General features: G+C 29.8%; 2 protein-coding genes across 2 annotated transcripts; both read left to right on the plus strand.

The window, feature by feature from the left end:
- The first annotated feature begins 2,783 nt into the window (after positions 1-2,783).
- Positions 2,784-8,566, plus strand: LOC133700148 (probable 2' cyclic ADP-D-ribose synthase BdTIR). The gene is made up of 3 exons (XM_062123698.1): positions 2,784-2,800; positions 7,849-8,256; positions 8,437-8,566. Exons 1-3 carry the CDS (start codon positions 2,784-2,786, stop codon positions 8,564-8,566), a joined length of 555 nt encoding a protein of 184 aa, XP_061979682.1.
- Positions 8,567-15,481: 6,915 nt separating this feature from the next.
- Positions 15,482-19,066, plus strand: LOC133698921 (alpha-galactosidase-like). Its single transcript, XM_062122032.1, has 13 exons — positions 15,482-15,803; positions 15,928-15,986; positions 16,779-16,835; positions 16,957-17,095; positions 17,187-17,262; positions 17,369-17,427; positions 17,495-17,560; positions 17,669-17,752; positions 17,850-17,914; positions 18,043-18,125; positions 18,201-18,341; positions 18,408-18,548; positions 18,731-19,066. The coding sequence occupies exons 1-13, from the start codon at positions 15,637-15,639 to the stop codon at positions 18,818-18,820; spliced, it is 1,227 nt and encodes a 408-aa protein (XP_061978016.1). The 5' UTR covers positions 15,482-15,636; the 3' UTR covers positions 18,821-19,066.
- Positions 19,067-21,665: the final 2,599 nt, after the last annotated feature.

A 21,665-nucleotide genomic window follows, 5' to 3' on the forward strand; every position in this document is an offset into this window, starting at 1 on the left:
TTGAACCCTGTAGTTGCTAATATAATGGCAACTGGAGACTTATATGATCATTAACTTCAGGCCCGTGGAATTAATCGAGGAACGCGCAAACTAACCCGAACACCTATGTTAATAAAAAAAAATGGTACTTTTATTTTTATCTTTCAATTTTCTTTTTCTTTAAAAAGAATTGAGAAAAGTTATCAAACATAACATGATTTCACCACAATTAAGATAAATAGTTCATTTGAAACATTTTTCCACCAAGTGTGTATATAAATCACGTAAGTATTCTTGTCTCTTTGTTTTTTTTTTTTTTTTTTGAAAGGAAATAGCTAGCAATTTGATTTATATCAAATAAAGTGCAAGCAGATCATCATTCATTGAAGGTAATATTAATTATTTTCTCTTCAAGTTCTTATATACTAGTACCGGTCTCCCAACTTATTATGATTGATTTAGAAAACCCAACAATCATTGATCAGTAATATATATATATATATATATATATATATATATATATATATATAAGGGTAATTCCATCTTTGTAAGAGAATTTATTTAATTCTGTCTTACATGTTTAATTTGTTATTTACAACTCACTACTTATACCTTGATTTGATTTGGATTCCAAAGAGAGTTTCATTTACAATTTCAATAGCAGCATTCATAAGTTTTTTTTTATTAATGTAGATGTTCGAACCAATTTATATATATTTTAATTAATTTTATAAGTTTTAAAATTAATAATTATATAAATATTTAGTAGTTTTAAAAAAATTTAAATTTATAATTATTAAAAAATAAATTTAAAAGAATTCAGATGGCTGAGGAGAGGTGAGAGGTCTCCCTCCATTCCCACGTGAAATGGTGGAGAAAAAAAGGGAGATTTCTTACCGACAATGATATTCTCGAAGCCAACCATGAGACAGCTAGCTGGAAATAGACCACATCAGGGAGGGAGGGAGGGAGGGAGGGAGGGAGGGGTTAGCCAACTTTTGCACCAAATTATCTTTTGCAGAGTTTTTTTCTTGTTAAATGAGAAGAACCATCCCAAAAAAGTAAATGATTTTATTAGTGAACGGACAAAGGAACACATCAAATTAATTAAGAAAATATTGTTTTTCGAATGGTAGAAGCTACAACATTTTCTATGGTGAAATAAAAATGAATTATATATAGAATTAATCAAGCAAGCTGGAAAAGCCTTACATTCCCAGTGTATATTTAATTTCCACCAACAATTAATTATAGCAATTCAGTGTCCCAAGTAGGATTGATACCTAAGCACATGGGACTCATTAATTGAGAACCTCAATTGAACATCTTAATATTATCTAAGTGATATACGATGTTAGGTTGACCTAATTATTATTGTTATTATTATACTGATTTTTTAGAAAAACAATAAGGAGAATTAATTGAGAAGTGGAAATCATTACTACCTCCTTACAAAATATTATTTATTAAAACAATTATTTTTAATTTTATTATTTAATATTAGATTTATTACGGTTTGAGCTTTGTAATTTATCTTAGTTTTTTTTTGTACAGTTGGCACAATTTCATAACCTGAATTACAAGTTTTGCGAGTTAACCCCGTCAACTCAGGATTTTTTATCATTTTCTGTAATTGATTGTTTTTTTCAATTTCATCTTTCAACGTTTGCGTTGATTGAGAATTAAACTTCATAATTTGTTTCGATTTGCTTTCTACGAGATTATCTGAGTCTCATGATCCAACTCAAGGGTTTGGGGGGTTAAACTGGATTGACTCAGGTCTTTTTTTTTTAATTAATTTTTTTTTTCAATTTCATCCTTCAATGTTAAATTGATTGGGAATTGAGCTTCATAATTTATTTTAATTTGCTTTCTATTGGATTATTCAGGTCTCATGATCCAGATTTGGTGGACTAACCCTAGTTAACTCAGCTGTTTCCTTTTTTTTAATTGATTTTTTTTTTCAATTTCATTCTTCAACATTGTTTTGTTTAAGAATTGGATTTTAATATAATCTTTAATTTGTTTTTTTATGAGATTATCATGGTCACGTGACCTGATTCACAGATTTTACATCTTTAACTAGGTTGATCTGGGTTGATTCAATGTGTTGTCATCTCAATATTGAAACTATTTTTTTTTCTAGTTGTTTAGATTGTCTTTGAATTGTCAAATTAATCAAATCATATTAGATTAATATCAGCACATTTTATTTTATTTTTCTTTCTTGAAAATACATTAATAATACCTAAATATTTTTTATGAACTTTTTTTTAAAATTAATCCAACCTTTAATAGTATAGTGCAAGTAAATACTTAATTGTTCCATAGAAGGCAAGGAAAATGGATATTCTTGCAGTAACTTGTACACCCGAGGCAAATCATTGATACTCTTAAAGGAAAAAAAAACCCAGAAAAAAAGAGAGAGAGAATGCATGGTCAACCTTTAGTACAGACCCAATTACAAATAGAGCATGCTGGCCTCAGGAGGGGAAAAAAGAAAAAAAAAAGAAAAAAAAGCATTGTGCCTCCATCAATTAACTTATGCTCCCCCAAGCCTCTCTCTTCCTCATCTTTTCCCTTACTTGCCAAATTATTGTATGAGAGACCAACCATTATGAGCTTTACACTTACAAAATTACATGGGTGTACTCATAATAAATCTAACTCGTCAAAATGCTTCTCATTAAATTAGAAAGGAAAAATCTAACACATCAAAATCCAATATATGTCGGGTTCCTTGCATAAGCCAGCACTTGGAAGACATTATGTACTTTGAATGACGAGTGTAATATCTCCTTGTGATGAAAAATAAGCTTTTGCTGTTTCATTTGGTTCTTCTTCGTATCCTCTTTCTTTATTAGTAGCAAGTAGCATCTAAAATGATCGGTTTGTCACCAGTAGTTCTCTTATTTTTCTACTTCATTTCTCTCTCTTACCCTAGAAAATCAACTTCGGTCCTTATTGTTATTGGTGTTTCAAATTCAGTTTTTTTTAGTTTTTATCTCTGTTCTTTTCCCTTTTGTTAAAGTTTTTTTTGGTTTTCAACTTAAATCTTCAATTCTAATTTGTATATGTAATGTTTTTAATTCGATCCTTCTGCTTTTGATTCTTTATTAAACCTAAAACCTTTATCAAACCTAAAACCTAAAATCATAATTTCATAATTAAACCTAATTTTTTTTTCCTTCCTAATAACACGCCTCTCTTGAAGGCACATACCATATTTTTTAGTAAGCTCAGCCATAACATTGTCGCACCTATATGTGACATTGTGCCTGGGCTCGCCCAAGCACTAGGGCATTGAAGGCATTTGATGTTTAAGCTAAGCAATGTTGGGCTGGCCTAGGTGCCTTCCAAGGCAACCCAAGAATAGATTATTTTAATCCTTTTGGCATTAGCACCCAACCTAGACATCTTCACCTCAGGTTGTCCAATCCTAGCCCTTATACTCCTCGATACATTTTTTATATATATTTTTCAAGACTGCATAACACATAATTTTCTTGCTCACACAACTCTTTTAATGCCAATTGTAACACTACTTGGCATGTTGGCATGTCTTTTATGCTTACTTTTAATGGATGGCTAGCTAATATCTCCATCAAACATGGCACATACCTTAAAGGCTTGTGCACAACACACCACTATGGCTAGCTAATGGTTTTTTCTCCATAAAAAGAATTGAATAAAACTGACAATTATGTTTTTTTGCAATGGATTGCCAACTCCACAACACTAATGTCTTCACAAATGATCTGTCTCTTTCTCTATGAAGTAAGTTCAAGGTTTGGGTACATAAATACATACATTCACCATGTAACAACTCCTAAGCATGGACAACCATAAAAAAAAAACAAGCTAAAGCTACACACAAATCTAGCAACATACAAGTTCATCCTTATCCATACATATACAAAGCTAAACTAAGCTAAGCCCAACAATTTCTAGGTACACAATACAAATACAAGTCCAAATTCGTACTTTGCCACATAAAGCCAATCTAGCCATACAAAGCCAACTCATTAACAACCATACGAAGTCAGAGTTGGATCAGGTTATGTCATATAATTTTCCAGACCATCACACCTAGATACAAGCTCTCTACAATTTGTTTTTTGTTTTTTTTATCTTCTTGTATATTACTTTCTCTTCCCATAATTACTTACTTAACATTGAAGGGTGCCTTATCTCAACAAGGTATTGGTTTTTCAGCAAAACCCATACCATTACTCCACAAACCTAATACACAGCAAAAAAAAAGAGAACTTAATTTTTATTTAAGGTTTTTTCACAACTTCATCAAAATCATTATGTGATTTTCTACTTATATGTCATTTTACTTATTATTAACCAACTATTTGTGAAAAAACCATTTCAACTCAAAAGTTTAAATTTTTAGGTGAGGTCCCAAGATATTATTTATATTATTTTCTAACATACCCCCTCAAGTGAAAGCTCTTTGGGTTTGAAACTTGCACATGTCCACATTACCTTACACTTGATTTTTATCAAATTAATAGGAATGATGAGATTCGAACTCGTAACCACTTGGTCATTAAGACTCTGATACCATGTCAAATAATTATCTTAACCCAAGGTTGAAATGGTTCTTTGACACTATTGTCAAGTGATTTTTCCTCCATTACTTTGTAGATCTCACATATATAATTTATATGAAAAGGTGCCTATATAATTTAAGATAACCACACTCACTTAGTAATTTTGTATTGGCTTGAGCTTCTATCTATGATCCAAGTCCTAATAATTAATGAGAATTATTGTATATTAGGTCATTGAAACTATTACTATAAAAAATAAAAATCAAATTCCTCATATTATCTTGTAAATCATTCAACTTTATCATAAAATGTATTATTAACATTAATAAGTAATAACTAAATAATTAATAAGTTTAATTATATCAATTGCTCTTGTGTTATTTATTTTAAGTAAAGACACTTATATCATTTTAATTTGGACAATTGAATGAATGCGGTTTGGTCCATTCCATGTTAAGAGTCTTTACTTTTTTTTTTTTGTATTTATTTTTTTGTATTTATTTTCTTTTTTTCTCCATATTTTTTTTCTTTTTCCCCTTTTTTTGGGCTTTACATGTTTTTTCCCAAGATTGTCTTCTTTTTTTTTTCTTTTTTTTTTTCAAAATTATCTTTGTCAATTATTTTAATATGGAACTGATTAAAAATTTAGCTCTGTAATTTTTTTCTTTAAAACATTATGGATTACTATAATATTTCCCTACATGGTTTTTTTTTAATTTTTTGATGAATTTTTTTCTTTTTTTTAAATGATTTTTGTCGATTTTGCTTCATAGTTTTTTTCTTTAAAACACTATGAATTGTTACAATGTTTTTCCACATGATTTTTGTTTTGCTACAATGTTTCTCCACATGTTTTTTTCCAAAATTATCTTTGTCGATTTTTTTTTTTAATATTGAGCCGGTTGAGAATTCAGCTTTAACTTTCTCCACATGTTTTTTTTCCATTTTTTTTTCGCTTTTTCTTTCCCAAAATTATCTTCTTCTTTTTTTTATTTTTTTGTTTTTTTTTCAGAATTGTTTTTGTTGATTTTATTTTTTTAATATGGAGCTTTGAAAATTTAGTTTTGTAATTTTTTTTTTAAACACTGTGAATTGCTATAGTGTTTCCCCACATGGTCAACCTTTATAATTTTTTTTTTCAGAATTATCTTTGTTGATTTTTTTTTTCATATTGAGCTGGTTAAGAATTTAGTTTCGTAGTTTTTTTCTTTAAAACATCGTAGATTGCTACAGTGTTTCCCCTCCTGAATTTTTTTTTTTTATGATTTTTTTAAAATTGTCTTTATCAATTTTATTATTTTTAATATTGAGCTGGTTGAGAATTACAACTGTAGATTTCCTCATGAAACACTATAAATTGCTACAGTGTTTCCCTACATGGTTTTTTTTTCCTTTCATTTTTTTTTGTTATGATTTTTTTAAAAAATTTTCTTTGTTCATTTTATTTTTTAAATATTAATCTGGTTAAGAATTTAGCTTTATAGTTTTTTTTCTTAAAAACATTATGAATTGCAATAGTTTTTCTCCATATATTTTTTTCATAAATCTACAACAACGCATAAATATACTTCAATTTCATGACACCGCACAGGCATGGCATCTAGTAATTGCTAAAATTGGTGCAATTTCTTGTTGGTTACTCATCTTTGACAGACCATGCATGAGAGTCTGAGACCACTACAAAGTACAAACCTTTAAATTCATAGAAATAAACACTTAAGAAGTTTGAGGAGCCCGCAAAGTTTTAATATTCTTGTTTTTGATAATCAAGTTGTAATACTAATTCTGATCAATTAACAAATATATAGTTATTAAACAAGAAAATCACTAATATTGGCCCTCAAATATGAAGTGTAAATTCATTAATTTTGTAGTCCTCTGGGAAGGCGATTAGTCGCCATCATAACCCACACGTTGTCAATTCCACGAGCCAAGCATTCACACAAAAGCTTGGTAGACAATTAACTAAAATCGGCTTCCATGCCAAATCATACAGTACTTCGTGATCAATTGATTACTTTTCTTTGGTTCATAAACGAAGAAGGAGGGGAAGGAACCTGGTTCTTACCCTACAAAATACACTGTGCACAATACCGGTTCATGCCACAAGGGATTGGTCTTTGCTACCAAAATATATACCAATTTCATTCCTTGACCTGTGCATATGGTGAATGACCTCCTGAACAATTAGGGCATTATCGTTCCTGGAACAAATTATATGCACGGATCAATTACTATTTTGAAAATCTAATTTCTGCAATATTTATTAATGGAAATGCATACGTACACCCTGCTCTACGTGAAAAAAAAACTACATTTCTTGACCATTTGGATTTTGTGTTCCACGATACTTTACTGTATTACTTCATTTTAAAAAAAATGAAGACTTCTGTGTGTCACGCTGCATACCATAAAATATATATATTTATGGTATAGAAACTTATTATAAGTAATTATCATCATGATATGACGTTCAACAAGACGGCGAAGTATACACTCTTCTGAACAATTAGAATATGAAGGTAGGTGAAAAGAGCTAGGAAGATCAGCCGCAGTTTACTAAACGGTAAAAGTCATTAAATTATTAATCACAAAGTATTATACTTCAATTTTAAATCACCAAAACAAATAGAAATTGAAGAACAGCCGAAGTTTGGGCATATATGTTGATGAGAATGACATCAAAGTAACGAAGATCCAAGCAATTAAAAATTAAAAAAAAAAAAAAAGTTTCATGATCGGGGACCAAAACAAAGATGTACTGTGATGGGGCCAAAAGAAATTCACCCTTTTATAGATAATCGTTCCAAAAAAGGGAAACAGAAAAATACGAATTCACAACCCATTATAAGAGTGACCATGTCAGCGATCTTAAAAAAATAAATAAAATAAAATAAAATAAACGTGTTTGAAGGTTTTACTTTTCAGGAAGACAAGAGAGTCGAATAATTCAAATATTTTTACTTCTTTTTTGCTGTGTCTTGCCTCAACAAATACCAGGTATTTTCTCATGAGTAGTCGGTCCGAATTTGGAATTCTATGCTTGAAATCAAACAAAAATGAAATTCAGTCTTTCTATCCTTTCACGCTGTAACCTATAAATATGATTCCACCGGCAGAGCAAGGACATACAGAAAATAAAAAATAATACAAAACAATCGAGTTCTTAATACTGTTATTGTACACAAATTATCATTTTTTTTTCTTAGCTTCTTCATCAAGCCATGCAGCAGCGTTCAGCATCAGTAGCCAAGAACTTATGTCGTAAAATCTTGAACCACCGTAACCAAATCCAATCCCTTAAAAGACCACCCTGTGATGTGTTCATTAATCATCGGTGCATCGATACGAAGAGGACTATTTCTGGGTTGCTCTTTGATCATCTTTCTAGACTCAGGCTCCATCCATTTTTGGATAGCAAGAACATGAGACCTGGTGACAAACTATTTGACAACATTGATAGAGCTATCCATGAATGTAAGGTTGGGGTTGCTGTATTTTCTCCCCGTTATTGTGAGTCGTACTTCTGTCTCCATGAACTGGCTTTATTAATGGAGACAAAAAAAAGAGTTATACCTATATTCTGTGATGTCAAACCGTCTCAGCTCCATGTCAAGGATAATGGGCTTTGTCCAGGCGAAGAGCTGCAAAGGTTTACATATGCTCTCGAAGAGGCAAAGTACACCGTTGGACTTACATTTGACACACTTGAAGGGTATGTATACTATACTATTCTTGATTTGTAGCACAAAATGTTGATAATTCATAATTTAAAACTAAAATACTCTGCTACCATTATCATTTTGTTAGTTCATGCTGCTATATTATGTTTTAATGTTTGATTTATATATATTATGTCTAATACACAACTAATCTTGAGTTTTTCTTAACGCAGGAATTGGTCTCAATTCTTAACGACAGCAATGGATGCGGTTGTACATAATTTGATCGAAGTGGATGCAGAAGAAACACACAAGCACCGTACATATTTCATGAAGAATATTACCGACGAGAAATCAAGATGAAGCACACATACGCATACAAAACCACATGCATCATGACTTAATCAATTAAAAAAGCATCAAAATATTCTTTTATTTGTTAATTTTTGTTAACGATCAATTCTTCATTCAGATTTTTTTTCCTGCAAATGTAAGAAATAAAATTAAGATGCTACAAATAATTAAGAGGGAAACTAGACAGCTCAAAGTAAGTATCGTGCAATGTTGATTGTTTCCATCATGTAATCAATGATGTCTTGTTTTTTAAGTTGCACATATATATATTTTGTTCAAGAACCATACTTGTAATTTGTATGTTCATTAATTTCAAATAAATTTCTCCAGCAATAATTGAAAATGCAGATATGATTGATCATATGGGTGAGTCTCTGTGTTTGCACTCCATTTATTTTTTATTTTGATCTTGTGAATGAATTCTCTCCCCCCTCTCTCTAGCTACAAAATTGAAGATGTTATGCTGCGAAAATGCCTTTCTCGATAATTATCTCTCCTTTAATTAAGAAATTAGAACGATTGTGTGATTACGAGTCATGATGGAAAAGGCCTGACTAAAAGAAAGATAGTGCACGACAGTAGGTGCGTGCGTGCATTGAAAACCAAAAGCCTAATTAAAAAATAATCAATCAAGAGATAGAGTGTAGAGAGTGCCACTTGAACTCAAATTTCGACGAAATTTTTGTGCAGTTGGCGGTGAGGTTCGAGAATAGCTAATACATATACATATACATATACATATATATATATATATATATATGTATGTATCAATGAATTAAATTGTTTTGATCTACATGAAGAGTTGGCCTAGCTAGTAGTGTTTTTTGTTTTCTTTTTTTTTTTAATTGTTAGAATGAGCCAGCCACCTTAAACCTGTCTTTTGGGAATATATATACCAATTGGTTAACAAATAATAGTCAAAATTCAATGGAACTTGGATATATCTAAGAAAACAGCCGAGATGGAATATACCTTGAATCTTTGAACTTGTCATCATCTTCTCATTCATTAGCTTAGCTAGCTACAGACATAAATCTCCGATCCCCGTACTAATATTCTCCATATGCATGACGACAATCAAGTTATCGTCTATGTTCTTTTCTGCTATGTACATCGTACCAAAATCAAAATATGTCTTAAATATATGTGCATATGTCCCTTGTATTGCTTAGTCACACATATATATTTAATTATACACAACTCTCTCTCTATATATATATATATGCATCGTTCTTGCACTGAATTCTTATTCTCATGTTGCTCTGAAGATGCTTACCTATATAAAACTAAAGATGAAGTGTTCAATTTCCATGCAACACAAGAAATGAAATTACACAGAAATCGATATGCATATGCTATATGAAATTACACAAGCTAATTATAAACATCTTAATGACATTGCAGTAGAGCATCCGTACGGATTTTCCCTGTCTTATTGGGAACTTTCTATGTCTTCTCTCCCCTTTTTTTTTCTTCCTTTTCTTTTAATGATCACAGCTTGAAGGCAGCAGCAGACAGAAGGATAACCATGGATGATCCAACCGACAATCACCGAAAGCATAGCCACTTTGAAGAGGGGATTCCCAATGAGACAGTTCTGTGTGCTGTCATTTGACTTTATTGATTGTACGAATATTATTAAATTGAATCTATACATGCAATAAATTTTGGCTTCCATAGTGACATTACACGTAGTTTTTGGAAAATAATGCGTTGCCTGCTGGGAGACTTGATTTGCAGGAAAGAAAACAAGGAGATTGCCGCTTCCTAATTATAGGAAATATCTAGTCACTATTTTTATATTTTAAAATAAAAATTTAAAATTTTTTTATTTTAAATTAATATTTTTTTGATATTTTCATATTATTTAATGTGCTAATATTAAAAATAATTTTTTAAAAATAAAAAATATTATTTTGATGCATTTTTAAGTAAAAAATACTTTAAAAAATAACAAAAATTATATTTTCAAATGCGCTTTTAGATATAAGCTGGACTCATTGAAGAAAAATGTTTAGTTAACAAGAAAATCTTTGTTTTTAAGCCAATAGATAAATTTAAAACATCCTAATTCTTTTTTTATCTTATCCAATTTGTATTTTAACCATTAATTTAACAAATTCAAAGATAAGTTACATAATGTTTTTTTTTAATATTAAGATATAATTAAGTGCTCTGTGAATATGATACTTGCCTTCAGAAAATTATTTGAAATGTCATAATTAGTGGGTTAATTTCTCATGCTGAGGCTTGCATTTGTGATAAATATGCTTTCAGCCTAAAAAAATTAAATATTTTAAGTTAGGGATCCAAATACCATGCATTATATCTTTACTCATAATTGAATATCGTCATTAATATATATGCATGGTCAATGAGCTTACAGCTCAACTAATATATACGTCTTTGTTTTCTTATAAAAAAAAGTTTGAGATTCAAACCTCTCTTTTATAATTGAAAAAAATACAAAAAAAAAAAAACATTTTCTTGTAGACTATTAACTTGACATTTTGGTCATGAGTTCATCAGACTATTTCTTGTATACCCTCTCCCTCTCCCTCTCTGAATCTCCAACTCCCTCATTAAAAATGTCGTTCTTGAATTTCAGTCTCTTTTAAAAAAGTTTTTTTTTCTTCTCACTCTCTTTCCCTCTTTAAATTTTTTAATCTTTTGTTGATTATTTTTGCTATAGTTTTTTTTCTTTATATATATATATATATATATATATATATAAAGTAATGATTTATTTTTATATTGCATGTTGTTGTGGTGTATAATAGTAATTATTGTGAGAATGATGTGAAGATGATTAAGGATGAGATGGTATTGTGTTTTTTTTATTTGTCAGAAAAAAGAAAATCACAATGTCATTGATGTAAAAGAGGAGAATTCTTGAGTACAATATGTGAAACAAAGAGAGCAATTTCCTCATCCAAATTCTCTCACGGTAGATTAAAATTTTAAATTAATGATTATGGTGGTAATATTGTTGTTTTGCGGAATTTGATTTTGATGATGATATATAATAGTTCTACGAATACGTGTAGCTATAATAATCTATATTAAATTATAAGTTTTTTAAAAAAAATTGTTTGACTATTATACTTTTAATATAATATTACCATTATAATATATCTCCAATACTAATTTGTAAATCCTACTTCATTTTTAATTAATAAAAAATCAACATTGGAGAAATTCTTTTGAAAATTATTAAAACATAAAAAACAGGTTAATTTCATTTATTATTCTATTTATTAACAGCATATAACTCTAAATAACATAAAATAAGCATTTTAAATCACTAGCTCCTAATTTATAAAATATATTACTAGCAGTATTGTTTTTGCTTATAAAAACTGTAAACACTGCAAGATTTAACAGTTTTATTGACGGAATCTTTTCATCGGCGTAAGACACATATTCCGTCTGTAAATTAATTACCAACGGAAATTCTTCGTCGGTGAATCTTTTATCGGTAATTTTTTTTTCCGTCAGTAAATTTGTTGGTAATAAAAAAATAAATTTATCCGCTTTATTTCGTCAGTATATCCCTCGGTAATAATTTTTTTTATTACCAACGGATTTACCAACGGATTTATCGACGGAATTACCGATGGAAATTCCATCGGTAATTCCGTCGGTAATTATTGAAAAACATTTTAAAAATATTCATTTTATAAAATTATAAAATAATTAAATTAACATAAATTAACACTGTATAATATATACTCAAAATACTTGGAAAAAAGAATAAGAAAATCAACTCAAACAAATTTGCAACAAATAAATAAAACAAAAAAATAAATTCAACTAAAAGAATTCATATGAAAAAAATGAAGTTGCAATTGCTAAAAATTTATAAATCATATAAATAAATCTACTAAAATTGATCTCATATGAAAAAAAAAATCTCACAACAACATTTATACAATTATTAAGAACAAAAACAATTAAAAATAAAATAAAAAACAAATATAGTGAATAAAATCATGAAAAACGAAGAAAAAAGAAAAATCTTACCTTAATGTAGTTGCAAGTGAAGTTAAGGAGAGAAAAAAAATTTCGTTAAGCATATCAATTAAAAAAAAAACTAAGAGGATAAAAGAAGAAAGAAGAATAAGACATGCCCAAGCATGGAGGAAAAGAGAAGGAGATGAGAAGAGAAAAGAAGAGAAAGAAATAGATAAAAAATGATGTTTTTTACATATAGTGAAGAAGAAGAAGAAGAAGAAGAAGAAAAAAATAAGAAATGGGTCTGTCTCTTGTAAAATAAGGGCATTCAAACTTTTTATTGGGACACTTTACCGACGGATTTACCGATGGATAATTAAATATTAATATTTTTTAATTACTCCATCGGTAATTCCATCAGTAATATTTAATTTAAATTTTCAATTTCGTAAAATTTTTTTAGAAACCGTCAAAAAATTACAGATGATTTTTCAATCCGTCGGTGATTTCGTCTGTAATATTTAAATGAAAAATTTAAATTAATTGAATTTTTCAGAAAACCTTCAAATAACACCAACGACTTTTCAATCCGTTGGTGATTTTATCCATAAAGAACAACAATTAACAGTGCAAGTGGAAAGTGAATTGTTCTGGAGCTCTCTAGAAAATACCGACAGAAAATTTCGTTGGTGATTTCCTTTGTAATTGACATGATGAACAGTGTTTACAGTTTACCAATAAATTTACCGACGGAATTTATTTTTCCTTTGTAATTGACAGTGAACAGTGTCATCATTTTTTTTTTGCTTTGTTTTAATTTTTTTTTCCATGGTAATTCCCTCGATATTTTCGTTTGTATTTATCAATTTTCTGGTAGTGAAAATTGCTTAAAAAGAAACCTGAAAAAATAAAATTAAAATATTAAATCTAAAAATAATAAAACTACATTAACGTTAATCAAATTATTAAATTGAATCTCTTTTTTTATATAGGAAATTTGTTAGTTTCTTATATATCTTTTATTCATTTGAAGAAACTTATCAACAAAATTTCTACAGAGTTGGAATTAAAAATATTAATTAAAAAATTTATGATTTATTTATATCTTTGAAATAAATCTAACATATTTTAGCTTTTAATTTATTTTATAAAGAAATACTTTTTGGAAAAGAACAAAATAAAAAGTCCAAATGAAAGCAAAAATATATTTTTGCAATGGATTTTTTTCATTTGAAATTCTCAGCACTAGCATAATATATTTAGATTACGGGTTAGTTAAGGTAACCCGGGTTAATTTAAGGGTTTTTTTTTGGTGTTGTTTTTATAAAATTAATTTGTCCTCAATTTCATAATTTCACATTAAATTATTTGTTCTTGTTCTTTGTGATTGTTCCACTTGTCTTTTTATAGGGTTTTTCCGAGTAAGAGTTAGTGAAGTTAATTTTGGTTAACTTAAGTTTTTTTTTAGTTATTTTTATTTAATTTAGATTTTTTTTACTAGGTTGTTTTCTTTATCTCAATCTCATATTGTGAGTGGCAAATTAGTCAAGTTAACTCGTGTTAACTTGAGTTTTTTTCTTCGACGATGCTTTTTTAAAAGCGTTTTTTCTAGTTCTATTATTTTATTTTAGATTATTAGGCCTTGAGTTTTATGATATTTTTTTATTTTTCTTTCTAAAAATTTATCTCAGATATAAAATTGAGAAGTGTATGCTTACCGTGCATATTTTGATTAAAATGGTGTTGATTTAAAAAAAATTTGACAAAAAATGTGTATATTTATGCAAACAACGTTATTAATTGGAAGAAAATCTGATTAAAATATTGATGAATATTAACAAAAACACTCGAATTGGGAATTATTTGAAACGTTTAAAATTTATAGATTTGGAATTCAACTGAGAATGAGTACATAAATTTAGGATTAAACAGAGGTTTTCTCAAAAAAAGCTATACTGTACATCATTTCTTGGAACTTTCTTTCGTTTTCACAGATCCTTTAGACGTTTTAAAAAGGAACTGAACGCATACTTTATATCTTATTCTTACGTTTATCTTCTTTCAATATATAATTCCAACGAAAGTGACCTGCAATAAAATTACAGTGATAGTTAGGGTTTTGAGTGTGATGATGCCAAATAGAGGAAGGGAAAAGCTGGAAAGGAAAGTATAGCCAAACCCGAGGAGTCAACATTTAGAAACCGTGTCTGGCTGGGTAAAGGAAGGACGAAATTGGATGGTAATATAACGTAAAAGAGCAATAATCAAGTTTGTTCTTAATTATATCCCATGCTTGATGGGTGTCAATAAGCTCATGAAAATTCTTCATTTTATTGGTTTCGAAATAGAGTAATGCTAAGTTTTTTTTTAAGGGTTTTAATAGTTTTTCAATGCAAGATTTTCTCTCTTTTTCAAATAAAATAAACGAATAATACAGCTTTTCCCTTCTATAATAATGTAAAAGATTAAAATTATTATTTTTATATCTTCGTATTTATTTAGTATCATAAATTTAATTTTTATGATTACGTACACACTAATTCTTAAGTATTTAAAATAAAAACTTTCATAATATCTTTTAGCATCTTTTGAGAATCCTACAATCCCTATATATATTACAATATTCTAAATTTATCAATTATGATCATAGGTTAAATTAATACTATTAGTTTCTTGGACCCTATATCTTGTCATGTGAGAAGGTAGTTCTTTATCATTTTATTAATTTTAAGACTTGAATTTAAATAGATTATAGATCACTTGCAATATGTAGACTTAAAGTCGGTGGGATTCAATTTGTTACAATTGGAAAATTTTAGAAGCAGCCAGGTAGTAGCATCACGCCAATTTTGTTTAGGTACTGAAGTGGAAACAATACAAACTATAGGGGGCAAAATTGTTTATTTTCTATTTACCAAGACAAAACAAAATTGTCCCTGCACAATATCTCGGTATTGATGAAAGCAAATCTATCTAAGAGATGCTCGTGTCTCCTCACCGACAGGCATCCTCATACGTGCTGGAAGGGCAGTTCTATGCATGAATCACCCATCTACATTTGCCCATTTCTTGATCTTAATTAACCACTTTCTTGTTTCAACACTCCCATCACTTGCTTGAAAAATATGAAAATGGGATCTAAATTTAGCTTTCTTATTGTTAATGTTGTTCTTGTTGTGGCAAGCATAAACAAGGGGGTTAACTGTATGAATGTCAGCAGCAGCAATGCCAATCTTGAAGACTACACACAGTTCCTTCTAGCCAATGGTGTGGCTCGAACACCACCAATGGGGTACTATTGTGTACAAAATTCAACTTCCCATGAAAAAGAAGTAATTTTTTTTTGGGCAGTGGAGAAAAGAAAATGACATTATAATCAAAGTTTGATTGAACTGCACGTTTTATTTTCTGTGCAGATGGAATAGTTGGAATCATTTTCAATGCAATATAGATGAGAGGACTATTAAGACTACTGGTATGTATCAATCTTCAATGCTAGCTAGCATCACTTTCTCCTTCAACATGGTGGAATATCACGACCATGCATGTGCTAAGTTTTCTCCTTGAGAATTGTTCAAACAATGATCTTTTGAATGAGCAGATATTCAATAGTTCATGTTATAATATCAGTGTAGATATTGGAGATCTGTGACCACCAGGTACTAGTGCTAGTATTTTGATTTTAAATTATTTAAAAGGACTGGCTAATTTTAACGAAAGCTCATTTGAAATCTCTTGCAGGCTTTCCGTTTTCAAATTGACTTTGAATGTCTTTATTGACATTATTAGTTTTGAAATTGAAGTTTCAGTGGATTAATTTAACAGGTTTTTTTTTTTTTTTTTTTTTTGTGAATACCGCACTGATTCAATGCCCTTTGCCCGTCTTGTACTGAACCAGAAATGCTCTAGGAATTTGCTTGTTGTGTTCTTTGCAAATAATTTTAATGAGCAAGTCATAACTTTTGGGATTTGTTTGAATTAGACCAAGCAAGGTCTATCAACATCCACTGAAAAATCAACTGAGAGAGAATGAGAGTCTAGATTATGATCAAGTCGTATCTTAAAATTAGTCTTACAAACTTTTGTTGTTGATGTGAAACAAAGAAAATTACGTGTGAGAGTATTCGTCGTTTTAGTATAGACTAAATCATATTATGGATGCAAGAGATTCAAAATCCAAGTCCTCTTGAAAGAAATTCTTTTTTTTATTATTATTATTATTTCAAAATTGACTTTTGTTGATTCTTGTTTGGTTTCTGGGCAACAGCTGATGCTCTTGTTTCAACTGGCTTGGCGGCACTTGGATACAAATATGTTAACATTGGTATGTGACATAATTGCTTGCTTCCTTTAGACCTCTTTTGCGTGGATAAATTTGTTAAGATTTTGGTGCTGTCACTATCAATAGCATGGCACACATTTACCAAGTGTTTCTGATAAGGCAGATGATTGTTGGGGAGAAGAGAAAAGAGACTGGAAGGGGAGTCTAAGGGCAAAAGCTTCTACCTTTCCTTCTGGTATCAAGGCTCTAGCAGATTATGTTCATTCAAAAGGCTTAAAACTTGGCATATATTCTGATGCAGGGTAGACCTCTTTTAATTAAACAGCTATTTGATGGCTAGGACCTATGGTAAAAATTCTAAATGATATTAAGAGACTTTTTCGGTCTCCTCAGTTACAGAACCTGCAGCAAGAAAATGCCAGGTTCTCTTGGACATGAAGAGCAAGATGCAAAAACCTTTGCTGAATGGGTTAGTGTCGTAATCTGTTACGGCTTGATTGACATGACTTACAGTTGTTTAGATGTAGTTGGGAAAAGCTGAAAAATTAGTTCACTGCATGTCTATTTTGTCTCAGGGAGTTGATTACTTGAAGTATGATAATTGCTACCATGACGGATCCAAACCTCAGGATAGGTAACCATAAATTTTGTGTAACTTCATTCACTTGTGTCAGATGAAATTCCTTATCCTCTGGTGACAGGTATGCTAGGATGAGTTATGCATTGAGGAAGGTTGGGCGGCCGATTCTTTACTCGTTATGTGAATGGTAAGTCGCGTGATTATGCATAAATTCCTTTTTGGCAAAGCAGCACAGAAATTTATTTGATGTTTGATGTTTTTTTGACAAAACTTTTACAAAGTAACAATCTCATAGGGGACAAGAGTATCCGGCGAAATGGGCTGGTTTGTATGGCAATGCTTGGAGAACTACAGGGGATATTAAAGACACATGGGAAAGGTCCTGGCTTTTTATTCCTTTCTCCTTCTGGCTTTTGATCTTCATTCCATGTTATATTCTAGCCAATGAATTGATTTTGCATACATGATTGTTTCAGTGTGATATCAATCGCAGATGAAAACAACATTTGGGGTAGATATGCCGGACCTGGCAGATGGAATGGTAAACTGCAACTGTTGTGCTAGCTTCTGCCCTGAATATTACGGTCTTGTGTGCAACAAAATATTAAAATAGACAATTTTTTTGCTGCAAAATTTACTTATGTTTGCCATATTTAATAATCCTCATAGATCCTGACATGTTAGAAGTAGGCAACGGAGGGATGAGCTTAGAGGAGTACCGCTCTCATTTTAGTATTTGGGCTCTAATGAAAGTGCGTCTCTGAATCTTAAACCTTTCTCATGTCCGTTATTGCAACTTGTCATAATCCACAGCCTTGTTCTGATAGGCTCCTCTACTCATTGGATGTGACGTCCAATCTGCAAGCCATGAAACTCTTAGAATCCTGGGAAACAAGGAAGTTATAGATGTTAATCAGGATCCATTGGGAGCTCAAGGCAGGAAAATACGAGCAAAAGCTGGCCTAGAGGTGTGTTCTGAACACCGTTTTTCCCTTTACTATCAGAGTATTAATAACGCTAAATATTTGATGCAGATTTGGGCAGGGTCGTTGTCGAGGAAGAGAGTTGCAGTAGTGCTATGGAATAGAAGTGGATCTCGGGCCCCTATAACCGTGGGATGGAGGGAAATTGGACTTTCTCCATATAATCCTGTCATTGTCAGAGACCTGTGGGCGGTATACTAAACATTTCATTTTACTTCAAGCTAATTGTAAGCATGTTTTCATTCCTTTGCCTGCTGAAAAAAGGCTCTTGGATTCAGCTATCAGATCATGAGGAATGAAATTGTTGTTTTATAGATAACAGAACGAATGCAGTTTCTATACTCAAACATATCATTTTCGTCTTTGCATCGCAGCACTCATTTGTTTCAATGAGAAAACTTCATGGATTGACTGCGTATGTTGCTTCCCATGCCTGCAAGATGTATATACTGACTCCATCCTAGAGGAAGATGGAAGCGGTGTTCGGTCTGCAAGCCAGGAAACCCTTAGAAATCCTTGGAAACATGAAAGATCAAGATCCTTCGGTAGTTATTACCAGAAAAGAAGAACATAAGGTATTCTTTTCAGACAGTAAGAGATAAGTTGAAAGATATGCTAATATATTATATTTGTGATATATAACTTGTAAAATTAAGCTGAAACTAAATTTGAGAAAGAAAGAGAATAAAAAGTTGAAAGTAATTGCTGTCTTCAAATCTCCCTACAACTGAAATGTCTGCTTCAGAAAGGTTTGATTTGCAAGTCCATCTTTCTAGTTGAACTTTGAACAGACTTTAGTTAGAGAGAGCATCATGACTTGGAAATAAATCATGCTATGTTGAAAACCCAGATGTGCCTAACCTTGGTTCATTGGTTGATTTGTCGAGAGATGGGTTCAGTTTTTCTTTTCAGTCTCATTTTTTAATATTAATTTATTTTATTGGGTTGTCTCCTTCCTGGTCATGGTTTTAGAAGATTAACACATGATTTAGGTTTTTTTTTTATCTTAATTGATTTTTTTTCAATCATTGCTTCTTTTTTTATTTTTTTTATCCGTAAACATTGGATATGGCTTTTATTGAGTTGTTTTCTCTCATAACATAAGTCATGAATTTAGCAAGTTAACTCGGGTGATTCAAGTTTTTTTAATTAACTTTTTTCCTTATAATTTTAACATTTTTTTTTTAAAAAAAAAACCTGAAAGAGGGGGGATTTTACTGAAAATCTCTTCACAAAACCTTATTTATTAGAATAATGCTTTGTTTTTTTCTTTTTTTTCCTCTTTAATGTTTTTCAATCAATATTTTTTTTTAATTTCATCTTTTAATATTAAATTTAATTTTTATTGGGTTGTCTTACTCTCGTGACACAATTCGTGGGTTAACAACTTGGGTTTTTTTCTTTTGTTTTTCAATCAATGTTTTTATTTTTTAATTTCATCCTTCTACATTGAATTTATTTTTATTTGGTTGTCCCATTCATGATACGGCTCATGAGTTTGGCTAGTTAAATTGATTTACTTGGGTTTTTTTCTTTTTTAATTTATTTTCCTCATAATTTTATTATTTAATATTGGATTAATTAAAAATTATGCTTCATGATTTGTTTTGATTTTCTTTCTATTAAGTTATCTTTAGTCTCATGACCCAAGAATTGTAATTAGCAGGTTAACCTGAGTTGACTTGAGTTGATTTTTGTGTATTTTTAATTGATTTTTTTTTCAATTTCATAATTTAATATCGGGTCAGTTGGGAATTGAGCTTCATAATTTATTTTGATTTGATTTTTATGGGGTTATTCTAATTTCATGATCAGGGTCATGAGTTTTGGCAGATTAACCCTTTTAAATCATGTAATTTTTTATTTATTTTATAAGGTTATTTTCGTGTCATGATTGAGTCATGCATCCTTTTGAATTTTCTTTTTATTAGGTTGTTCTAGTCTCATGACATCTGTCACGGGTCTTGTGAGTTAACTCAATTGACTCGAGTTATTTTTATTTTTTTTCTTAATTGATTTTTTTTTAATTTTATCATTTAATATTGTGTTTGATTGAAAATTAGGCTTTATAATTTATTTTGGTATGTTTTTTATTAACCTGTTAATGTTTCATGCCTCTAGAATAATGCATAGAGGGTCACTCAAGTTGTTTTTTATGTCATCTTTTTAATTGATTTTTTTTTTGTAAATTTCATAATTCAACATTAGATCCCACAAGATCAGTTTGAACTAAGCTTTGCAAATTTTTATTTGCTTTTTGCTGGGTTATCTCAAATTTATAACTATAACCAAGAACACGAGTTTAGTAGGTTAACTCATGTTAAATTAAGTTATTATTTTGATTTTTTTTAAGAGGTTATCTAGATCTCATGACTTGAGATATAGGTGATGGATTGAATTAGATCATTCTTTTATATATATATTTTTTAAAATTAATTTTATTTTTTTAATCTTATCTTAAAATATTTTTTAGTGAAACTAGATTTTTATTAATCTTTCGAGTTGTCTTAACTCCAGCATGACCTAGGTGAATGATCTATTTAAAACTAAAGCAAGTAGATTTTGAAGTCCTTTATTATTACTTTATATTTTATGGGATAGCCCTCGAAACAACTGAAAATGAAAATATGATCATGTTGTTCTACTTAATAGATGACGACTTAAAATCAATAAACAAGTTTTGGTTCTATTAGACCATGACCACTTGCGGGGGCAGACTAAAAATAAAAAATTAGGAGGGTAAAATTTAAAAATTATTTTAAAAAAATTAAAATTTCAGTTATTTTTACTAAAATTATAAATAGAAAGGCTAGGAAAAACATTTCCTTGCAGGGCCGTTCCTATCAGCCTCACCTGGCCCTGTTACTGTCCACTTGTACATAGCAAATTATTGGCTCTGCTACTTCTTGTCAGAAAAGATCTTCATCGAAGGAGGATGTGAATTTCTTTGTAGATATATACACGCAAGGATTTAAATATTTAAATAGACATCATCTTCAATCTAAAAATTTAAAATAAATCAACTCTTTGTATACAAATTACTCCACGTATAACATTTATTAATAAAAAAAATCTTGGTTTTATAAAAATTTTAAATGAATGTTTTCGATGCAAACTACGGCTTTTAAAAATATATTTTTAGTTAAATTTACTGTGAAATGAATTTTAAGTAGGTATTTAGGAGTAAGAAACATATTATTTTAAATTTTGTAAAATTAAGATTTGAAAGTAATTATACATAAAATTTAATGAGAGAAACAAAAATTATTTAACTAAATAAATAATTTTTTATATAATTAGAGAAAAAAC

This window comes from Populus nigra, chromosome 7 (assembly GCF_951802175.1).
Source record: "Populus nigra chromosome 7, ddPopNigr1.1, whole genome shotgun sequence".
Taxonomy (NCBI): Eukaryota; Viridiplantae; Streptophyta; class Magnoliopsida; order Malpighiales; family Salicaceae; genus Populus; species Populus nigra.